The sequence below is a fragment of the Cibotium barometz genome, chromosome 15 (assembly GCF_041138505.1).
Source record: "Cibotium barometz isolate CiBa-2024 chromosome 15, ASM4113850v1, whole genome shotgun sequence".
NCBI classification, from domain to species: Eukaryota; Viridiplantae; Streptophyta; class Polypodiopsida; order Cyatheales; family Cibotiaceae; genus Cibotium; species Cibotium barometz.
The window spans coordinates 8,038,134-8,049,274 of NC_141060.1; the positions used below are offsets into that span (position 1 = coordinate 8,038,134).

At 39.1% G+C, this 11,141-nt stretch overlaps 1 protein-coding gene across 1 annotated transcript; it reads left to right on the forward strand.

Annotated features, from left to right (window-relative positions):
- The first annotated feature begins 8,225 nt into the window (after positions 1 to 8,225).
- Positions 8,226 to 10,609, forward strand: LOC147630922 (uncharacterized). The gene is made up of 6 exons (XM_086808985.1): positions 8,226 to 8,319; positions 8,470 to 8,567; positions 8,761 to 8,875; positions 9,665 to 9,789; positions 9,935 to 10,008; positions 10,534 to 10,609. The coding sequence occupies exons 1-6, from the start codon at positions 8,226 to 8,228 to the stop codon at positions 10,607 to 10,609; spliced, it is 582 nt and encodes a 193-aa protein (XP_086665111.1).
- The last annotated feature ends 532 nt before the right edge of the window (positions 10,610 to 11,141 follow it).

Consider the following 11,141-nt stretch of genomic DNA (forward strand, 5'->3'; position numbering starts at 1 on the left):
GAATATGTAAAAAATTCCTCTTTTAAAATTTAAATGATTGAATCCCAAATGTCATGGGAATTTCTCTTTTAACATTTAAATTCTTATGCATAAAAATAAATTTATCAAAAATTTCTATTTTCTCTTAATTAAATAATTATGCATAAATACTAAAAAGCATTCTTTCATGAATATGATAAAAATCATTCTTTTTGCTTAAAATTTCTAAACCTAGAATATGGTAGAAATTCTTCTTTTAGTATTATGCATAAAAATAAGATATGTTTTTTTAAAAAAAACTGCCATAGCTTTGCTACTATTACTGATAATTCTCAATTTGCCATAGCTTCGCTACTATTTCTTAAGAGGCAAGCAAAGCAAAAAAGATAGAGACCACCGCGTTGGTGAGGCCAGCAAAGCAAGGGATCTGATAGAGACCATTGATCTCGTTAGGTGAGCAAAGAAAAGAAGACAACTTACCAAGGTAAAGAATACAATGCCACACCAAATTGTGCATCAATTTCTTCCATTCCAGGGTGAATCAAGATACCGATATAACCAACTACCAATGTTTTAAGACCACCATGCATTAGTCCCACTAGTGTGGATTCCATTTTTTCAATCCCTTTAGGTTTTCAACAAACCAAAAAAAGGTTATGGAGCGTGCCCTTGAATGGGTATGCAAAATTCTAGCACAACATTCAAGGTCCCTTAAACCATACCAGATGTTCTCAATTGAAAGTGTCCTATGGTTGAGGAAAAGCTCACGTAGTGTACTTTAGAATGATTACTTGGTTGCATGTATGTGCAGAACAAATTTTTGACATTTTTGCATAAAGTGTTATAACATATGCTATTTAAAACACATGCCTCAGACGCCACATCAAACTTGTAACACTTTAATGATCAGATTATAAATTTTGCTTTTGTGTTTTGTTTGTCTCATATTGAAGATTGGAATGTGCACTATTGCTTGGATACCAAGTTTGTCGAATTCCATTGAGCAATGCATAAGTTATGGGTCGGGAAAGTTACCTATATACAAAAAATGCCCTGAACCTCACCAAAAATGGCTACACCCAAGCATGCATTGACCCTATTGTTGTGTAAAAATCATAAGGCCTTGCATGCGCTAAATCTCCCCTTTGTTTATGTGGATTTGGATGCGGATGTGCACAGGTTTGTCATGGTTGGAAACAATGTTTTCTACATATTTCTTGCTCTTCAATTTTAAAAAAAGGGGGCCCTTTTTTAAAACATTCTATTAAATGCCTTTTGTATAAACAACATGTTTTAATTTTTTTAATGATGTGCAGTTTCTGCTACTGATATGATATGGAATCATGGGGTTTATGCTGTGCATGGTATGGAATTTTCGGGGTTTATGCTGTGCGCTTTATGCTGTGCGCTTTATGCTATGCGATTTATGTTGTGTGGTTTATGCTGTGCGGTTTACGCTGCACATCATATGCATTCATGGTAGACAAGCCATGTTTATGAGCATGGTAGCCAAGCCATGTGTAGGCCAAGCCCACACCATTGGGAAGAAGCAGCCCATGTCACGGACTGCTTCTTCCCAATTGTGTGGCCTTAACCTACACATAGCTTTGGGGAGGGTAATTTGAAGATAGTGATGTAGTATTGATTTCTATATAGTTCATTGTATAACATGTGCAAGCAGCATCAAGTGCAAGATGCATTTTATACAAGTGCTTTCAAGTTCTCATAGTCTTGAGCATCTCCGATGGCAAGGGAGATCTACCGTCTATGTGAATTATGTAGAGCGGGAAACATGGGGATCTATATCTAAGGGTGATTTGAAATACTGAGAGATGATATTCATAGTGCCACACAAGCAAAATTGGTAGAGGCTAATGTTTGACTTCCTGGTACAGTAGAACATTTGAGTAGCAAAGAGATCCACATGGTAGCCCATCCTTTTCTATGTCCATGGTAGCCTAGCCATATGTAGGCCAAGTTCAAAACCAATGGGAAAAAGCCCACATTGGCGTGGGCTGCTTCCCAATGGTGTGGCCTTGGACTACACGTGGCTTGGCTACCATGGATATAGACATGCACATAGACTTGCACCAATACATTGTTTGAGGTAGAAGATACATGCACATAGACATACATGGAAAATTCCTAAGCAAGAATAAGCAACTCTTTTAGGTAGTTCCTCGATGATAAGGGTTTTTATGTGGAGGGTTTCTATGTGTAAGAATTGTACATAGAGTTAATGTCTATATCCAATGATAGGCTAGACATATGAAGGCCAAGGCCATAACCATTTGAAAAGAATAGTGCCATATGTATCCACATTGTTGAAGGACTAATTAGACTGATTAATTGCATGGTTGTTGGGTGTACTCAATATCTATTTGGGGAGTATATTTTTACTCAATTCAAAAAGAGCCTGCCAGTTTTTTGCATGTATTTTTATCACTATGCAAGTCGTGGTACTCTAGGGTGGATGATTGGTTTGATGGAAAAGCCCAAAACAATGGCTATACTCACTATCTATTTGGGGAGTATATTTTTATTCAATTCAAAAAAAGCCTGCCTATTTTTTGCATGTATTTTTATCGCTATGCAGGTGATGGTACTCTATGGTGTATGATTGGTTTGATGGGAAAGTCCAAAACAAAGGCTAGACAATAGGCCATGTGTAGGCCAAGGGGAAATCGAAACCGAAGCCATATGAAGGCCATGGCCAAAACCACTAGGAAGCACCTTGCATCTACACAGGCTACTTCCCAATGGTTCTGGCCCTAGCCTTCATATGGCATGGCTACCCTTCATATAGACTTCACATCTAGTGGCCCTTGGCTACCCTTCATATTGACTTCACATTTTGTGGCCCTTGGCTACCCTTCATATTAACTTCACATTTTGTGGGCCTTGGCTACCCTTCTCACTATGCCTCCTACCCTTACAGGATGCATGACACCAAACATTTCGGGGGTGCCAATACAAATGGGTTGTGAGAGATGTGGCTTTGTGTATTATATATAAGAGTCACTCTTCTCGTTCTCTCTACTTCTCAATGTCTTCATTGTGCATGAGATTAGCATTAATATTTGTAGCATTTTGTTAAAAATCATGTACTGTCCATGCCATCTGTAGCCATATGTATGCCAAGGGTGAATCCAAGGGTAGCCCGGTCATCTGTGCGCCATGGCCAAAACCATTGAGAAGCAACCCGTGTCGATGCGGGTTGCTTCCCAATGGATTTGGCCATGGCACACACATAGCCTGGCTACCCTTCATATAGACTTCACATCTCATGGAACTTGGCTACCCTTCACACTGTGCCTCCTACCCTTATTGGAGGCATGACACCAAACATTTTGGGGGTGCCAATACAAATGGTCTCTAAGAGATGTGGGTTTGTGCATTATATATAAGAGTCAAGTGCTCTTCTCCTCCTCTCTACTTCTCAATGTCTTCATTGTGCATGAGAATAGCATTAAGCTTTGTAGCATTTTTTTAATCATCATCTATTAGCCATGCCATGTGTAGGGCATATGTAGGCCAAGGGTGAATCCAAGGGTAGCCAGGCCATCCGTCTGCCATGGCCAAAACCATTGACAACAAGTAGTCCGCGTCTATGCCGGCTACTTCCCAATGCTTTTGGCCATGGCACACGGATGGCTAGGTTTTAGAAAATCAATGAGCGTTCCACCATTTGTACCATACATTACGCAAGGCTAGGATTAAGTCTCAGTGGTAGTTCTACGGGGTGGTTCCGATTTGTGTGGTAGACAAACTTCATTATTTTAATGGTGTGACATTGTAGTATGATCAGCATCTTTGTGCAAGAGAAGGGGCTGCATGGCATCATAAGGACTAATGTTCAGGTTGGTAATCATGGTTACCTTGAGCTTGGCTTGTTCCCTAATGTATGGTAACTTAAAGTGTTATGTCATGAGCTTTTTTATTGTATGGAATCTCTTAGGAGTTATTATGTTGTAGTTGTTGTAATGTGGAAGGACTAATTCATATTCTTCAAGCATGATTTAGTTGTGTGTTTGTTTGTGTTCACAAGATGGAGAGAAAAAATTCCACGAAACAAAGACATATGGTGAAAAGAAAGAGCAATCGAGTGTTGCGAAAGGAAAACAGTGGAGAAAGTTAGTCCTCCATCAATTGATGAGTTGAAAGAGGCTTCTAGAGATGGCAGTGGGATGGATGAAGTGGGGGGGAAGAGAATTTGGATGAGACTCAAATTGCAATGGAGGCTTCCCTTCAAATCGTGCCATATGTACCCACCTCTGAGAATGAGCCACTGGTTGGCTTCACAGCTACACAAAGCCTAGAGAGAAGAAGAGGAATCAGTTAGACATTTCATTAGATGTCTCAAGCATTCAAACTCTCATTGCCTTCCACATGAATGTTATTCAAATAATCACCCTGCTCTGTGGATAGGTTCATCCGTCGCCTTACGCATGAAGCGACCTCCTGTAATGGCTTAGTCATTAGAGGGATCACTATGTGGGATAAAGTAACACAACAAATGCCATCCAAGTAGAAGATAATCTGATGGTCAACAAGGGAGCCAAAGCATTAGATTTTAAATGTGATACCACTTCTACTATTAAACCCATTGCTAAGGGTAACACTTTAGTGGTGGGTAACACTTTAACGGAGATGAATTTCACAAATTTTTTGAAAGTAATCCAACATGGAATGAAGGCTAAGAAAAGGTACATATTTATTCAAGGAGAGAGTGGTCATGAGACTTCTGAGTGCCGCACACGTGCAAGTGCTCGTCACTAATTATTTCAAACCTCAACACAATTGGATTTACCTTTTCCATCACAACCCCACAAGCCATAATGCCTACTACAACACCTCAACCCAATGCTGAGTAAATGCCATAGCAACCTATTGGCATGCTGGATTTACAATGGAAAAATGTGTCGCTACTTAATGTGTCCTCTATAGAGGCTATATGCATAAAGAGCTATGCATGCATAGAGTACACTACATGCTCTATGGTGGCTCTACGCAACTTTAGAGCTTGCACAACTCAATGCATGCCTAGAGCACACATACTCTATGCATGCATAAACCATGCTCTCTTTATGCATGCATAAAGCATAGAGATCACATAGTCTATATTCTATACATGTATAAAAACTATAGAGCATGCATACATAAAAAGTATAGATGCTCTATGCTTAATCTATACTCTATGCATGTATAAGGTATGCATGCTACGTATGCATAGAACATGCATACTCTTTACGTATGCATAGATTATGCATACTCTTTATACGCATAGATCATAAAGTATAGAGCATAGATTATGAGTGTGTGTATAGGCATAAGAATGTATTTATACACTATGCACGCTATGTATACATAGACTATAGAGTATACATACTGGAGGTAAGCTATTGTTGGTCTTTCGCCTTATTTGAGACATTAGCTCTTCTCAACCACTGGGGAGGTAAGCTCGTACACACAAGCTCTTTTTCTATTTATGATTTTCTATGCAAAAGTATGCTTTATTTTGAGCTGAATCCACGTTTTGTTTTAAAGTAGCCATGTCTAGTAATCTACGAGACTGCACATAGGATGAGATCCAAAATTCCTTCCAAGTGTTCCCCCTTGAGCCAACATGAGATAGCTCGGTTGGAGCTCACCTCACCCATTCTCGACTCATTGAGTCCCACCACCCCGAGTGCTCAAACTGTTTCTAGTGATGCAAAGAGTTCATGACACAGGTCTCATCGTAGCCATAGTGGTAGTAGCCATTATGTAGTAGTGCTAGTGGTAATGGAAGTGGTAGCGCTAGTGGTGGTGGTGGTTTTGGCACTAGTATATGTGGAGGTGGTAATGATGCTACTACCACACCACATCATCCTCCTGCACTTTTTGTTTAGACTACTCCATATACTTATCAGGGTGTCACTTCTACAATAACTTTGGGTTTCATTCCTAGAGCCACTCGTGGCATCCCTCTAGACTTCACTTGGGTAGACACTCCTTTTTCTCGCACTCCCTTTACTCCCTGCTCTATAGCATCAGGGTCCCTATACTCCTATAGATGCTATGATGATAGGTCCATCATTGAGGATAAGCCAGGTGGTAGGGTATTGACACTCACCTCTGTAGTGTGCAGTTTGGCCATGACATCCTCGTGAAGTGGCATGACCAACCAGAAGAATAAAAGAATTGCATTCTTGAGTAGCTTCAGAGAGGGTTCCTAGTCTCAAATCTCTTCCAGCAATTCAACAAATAATTACATGCTCAAGAGAATGAGAGATCTAATGAGCCATTGAAGGTTTGAGGTGTGATGTAAATTTAAATAAAAGAAAGAGTAGCCCATGTATCTCAACATCAAAGACCGAAGGAAAGCAAAGGTGGAGGTTTGTAACACCCCCAATAAGTACAAGCAATTACAATGAGATGCTCATAAAGTACGCCTCAAAGGTTCAGGTACTTCTCACCTTTGTGTTGGTGGCATCGATCACTTTTGTACATACTTTGTAAGTCTTCATCTCTTTCTTTTTGCAAGATACTCCCTACATTGAGGAATAGAACCATAAGTTTTATCATGACAATGTAACATAAAAAAGATAAAGTACAGAAAGATAAACGATACACATAATTTATGTGTGAAATTTAGAAAACTAAAAAGTTTAATGTTTGACGATATGATATGCTTACATAGTTGACAATATGGGCCCAATTGAGCTCTTGCCTTTCCCGCTCCATCTTGTCAAACAAGGATGTAGTTCCGTGACACCACGTGAAATCATACTCTTCTTTAGTATAACCATGCCCATTGAAGGAAGAGTATTTAGCATATTTAGCAAGTCGAAGCCACGAGAAGTGGAAAGATGCGTTGATGTGATCACGACTAGTAGCTCTTACATGGGCCTCTCAGTTTCTTTTTTTTTGTAAGACAACTTTCAAATGTTCTTTGTAAGAGCTATGTTCGTAATTTTTTTAAGAGCGCTAGATTCACTATTTTTTTTTGTTTGCAAGACAACTTGCAAAATTTCCAAAGTATCAAGATTTTCTAATACGGTATTTGGAGTTTTATACTTCTTGTGAGGTTTCTTAATGTCAATGATGAGTTATCGCATCTTGAATATGAATATCTGTGCACTTTTTAGTTTTTCGAATTCCACACATAAATATGCATAAATTTGATTATCTTTTCTACATCTTTGTTTTTAATGTGTTTATATTTAAAGTTACTAGTAGCTAGGTAGTATGGGCACAACGAGACAGGTTGGGACAAACTGCTTGAATCTGTCCCATTTCACCCAAAAAAAAGATTTATACCAGTGTCGATATTTATGTCGAAATAAACATTGATATTTGCATCGATATTTACGTCAGTAAAAACATCGATGCCCGATGCATATACCAATCACAGTAGGTAGCATCAGTATACTAGTTTATAAAGACAACGGTTGAGCGATAAATATTATTGATGATTCAATACCGACAGTGATAATGATCAGTGTGGGTAGTTTTAGGCGAAAAAACCAAATCTAAATCTTCGGTATATACGACGGTATTACGGTATTAGGGTGATCTCTTGTAGTGGTTGGATGTTGTTTAGACTCTCACCTTAGAATAGGGCTTAAATAAGCGTAGAGAAGCCCAAGGATGGTTGTGTGCCTGCTTAGTTTAGGGCCATAAGATGATGTGGAGTTTGATATTGGAGGTGCAAGGGCTTGCTAATATCTTAACCTTGTGTCCAGTGTAATTTTTGCATTGTGGCAGCAGGCAAAGCAAAGCTGTGGTGTTCGCCTAGCGTCCCCTCGAATCTAAATGTGTTCTTATTATTTTGTGTATATTTTACACAAAATTAAATGTGATCTTAGTATTGTTTATATTTAACCCTCGAATCTAAATGTGATCTATTTATTGTTTATATTTCACACAAAATGAAATTATGCTCACACTTGCGGCCTTCGTCAAACTAGAGCGCATCGTTCTCACAAAATGAAAGAAATTAATATAATATGGCTCACACCTCTCTATATAAGAGTTTTGTGGGGAGCAGGCGCAAGACAACATTGCGTTTCTTATGAGCGGCGAAGCGTTTAATTCCTTGTCTGTGTACATGGCGTTGCTTTTTTCATCAATTACTTGTAGTTTTTTTTTGGGGGGTTACCTTTTTATACTGAGGTTTTTGTACCAGCTTAGCTTCCTGGTATCACAAGACTAACGTCCTTAGGCAGCTTGCTTTCTCGCAGGATAGCTAATTAGAAGAAGCTATGGAGGCTTGGGTGTACAATCCCGCAGATGATGACCGCAGGCTTCCTCACAAATACGTGCCTAATCGCCCAGTATCAGAGGAACACTTGAAAGGTGACATGTTTCGTCAAGTTTAACTCTTTTCGTTATCAACTCAACGCACAGTAAGCTTAACAGTCAGCTTGTTTGCTGCGTTAAAGATTGCGTCATGATGCTCAAGGCCTAAGGGAGGTTTTACTCTTTGTTAATTTAATTTTCGTGTAGAACTCGGCGTCTTACATTGGAAAATAGATGTTGACTGCAACTGGGAGAGAGACCCTACGCTCGAGAGAGTAAAAGGCGACCATGGCTACGTTTATTGGGTAATCAGCTTGTTATTGCAGCTAGCAATAATTAATCGTTTGGTATTTGATTCCTATGATATGGCATTATAAAAACGCAGTACTAGTGCAGCTTACTAATGCAAATGAAGGTGACGACTACTACTACTACTACTACTACTGCATGCATGCATATGTGATATGATTTTGGTTTGTAATTACTACCATGATGCAGGAGACGATAACTGTAGCACCTGGCGTTATGGACAACTTTGAGCAGAAGACTGAACACTTCTTTCAGGAACATCTGCATCCCTATGAAGAAAGCCGACTTATCCTTGAAGGCCGTGGTAAATCAAATCAGTCACTTTATTTGGTCATGAAAATCTTCGATGATATTGCATAATTATGAATTACCCCTTCCTACATGTACGACGTGCCGACCAACGTCAACCCTATTGGCTCCCAAGCAACCCAAATTCCGGTCAAGTAGCTGTCAACGACGTTCATCTTCTTGCATATATACGTCGCCCTCCTCCACTGTGCTGTGCTGCAGTGGGCAACTCACGGAACTTTATCTACCACCAGCGCCTACCTATGTCATGATCATGGTGGTGTGGTCACACATCCCATCAACGTATGATTTGTGGTGACTCTGCACTCACACCTCAGGCAGCGAAAATGTATTTCAACATTGCATGACTTGCTGATAGCTTGCTCCTCCTCCTCCTCCAAAGTCTTGGAAAGGGAACGATATGCTACAAGGGTAGAGCTACGAAGGTAGGGTCTCCGTCTTGCTCTCTCATGCGGAACGCAACAACGAGCAGCATTAGCATGAGAAGACGAAGTGTGCGTGTGCGAGGATTTGGGCGAAACAAATTTGGGCATGATGATGTTCCGGAAAGAAGACTTGAAAGCAAGAAAACGCGAGGAGGAGGGTAGAGAAGCCATCGGCACCATCGTCGAGCAGATATTCAAATTAGGCTTCAATATGCAAACTAAAAACCTAGGCTTGTTTTTGTGTAATGTTATATATATATATATATATATATATATATAACCTGGTATGTGTAGCATTGCACTTATAACTACGAAGTGCAGCTAAGCTAATGCTAATCATATCTAGCCTTTCTACGTAGGTTATTGGGACATAAGAGATTACGATAACAGCTGGATAAGGTTTACTGTCAAAAAGGGAGATATGATTACCTTGCCGCCAGGAATGTACCATCGATTCACTCTCGACACCGAAGACTGCATTAAGGTACATATGATTATCTTTTTGACTCGCGGCGCGTAAATACTAGGATCAACCAATCCTTGATCTTTGCACACACTCCTTGATCATATTCCCTCACTATTATTTCGGTTTCATTAATCTTAATCTACCAATTACCTTACCAACGCAGGCAGTTCTTCTATACACAGAGGTTCCCACGAGGATCGATCTTCTTAAACCTGATGGAGATGAGATAGAGTCGAGGTAAATTTATCATCCTCTCTTTCTCTCTTTGTAGGAGGAGTGATAGGCTATCATTTTTATGTACTATGAAGCGAATGTCTTGGTAACACTCTAATCGGTTCAAGAGCTTGTTATAATCTGTCTGTATTCTTCTTGTTACTATCAGTCACCTCCTTGAACTTTTCACACAGACTTTAGATGAAGTGAAACTTATCTCCAATAACTAGTATTCATTCCTTCCTCTATTTGGAAAAAAAAAACATTTTTAGATTAAGTGAGACTTATCTCCAGCTAGTATTCCTCTCTTTTTTTTTTCAATAACATGTCTTTACAAAGACAAGACAATCCACACCCATGAGTAGGTAGTCTTGCATTATCATGATATATCTACTTTAAATATTTGCATAATTTGGTTTTCCTTCACAAAGAATTTATCTTTCGTATACGCATGTATATAGTGAATTGTTGGTTTTGCATCATCATAATCTGTTGTTGACGGTGTTGCAATGTCTCTAACTATTAACAGGCTTTTGGTTGAATTTACAGGAAAGAGTATGTGGCCAATGTGTTGAGCAATCCTAGTGCAATGTTTAGGTCGATAAACTCGACACTAGCAATGTGATAAAAGATCATTAAGCACGCTACAAGCATGAATTCATAGACAATACATTTTGTATCAGAAGCTAGCTTCGGATTTCTTTGATGGAGTTAATTAAGAGAGGAGGAGGAACAATATAGTTGGCTTCTGCTCTTGTAGTATGAAGATAGAGAATCTTGCCCATTTTTTGGATGGCCTCTTTTTTGATTCATGAATGTGGTTTAGAATTCGGTTTGTTTGGAAAAGAAAGATGCTTTTATAGAGTTGAAAAATGGTTCACGGTAGATGCTCTTCAATCATCCTTCTTGTGGTTTTTATGTTTTAAAAAATCATTGTTCTATCTACACTCTTCTTTTTTTTGTTGTACGTATTTCTTTTTTTGTTGTGAATAAAAGTTTTCCTAATGGTCATCTCATCTCCTAATCCTGCCATTCTCAATAGAAAATGGAAATCCAGAGTTGATTATAAGATAACTTACAATTTCTTTTAAAGAATAGACATTCTAACAATGGTGTTCTACATCCCATAATGAATAGGCAATCTTTGATGAGTTTTC

Excerpts from the sequence above, each read along its gene's own strand:
- LOC147630922 (XM_086808985.1), top strand. The coding sequence starts at position 8,226 with ATGGAGGCTTGGGTGTACAATCCCGCAGATGATGACCGCAGGCTTCCT. Across the intron at positions 8,320-8,469 it reads ATCAGAGGAACACTTGAAAG|AACTCGGCGTCTTACATTGG; the intron begins GTGACATGTTTC and ends ATTTTCGTGTAG. Across the intron at positions 8,568-8,760 it reads ACCATGGCTACGTTTATTGG|GAGACGATAACTGTAGCACC; the intron begins GTAATCAGCTTG and ends ACCATGATGCAG.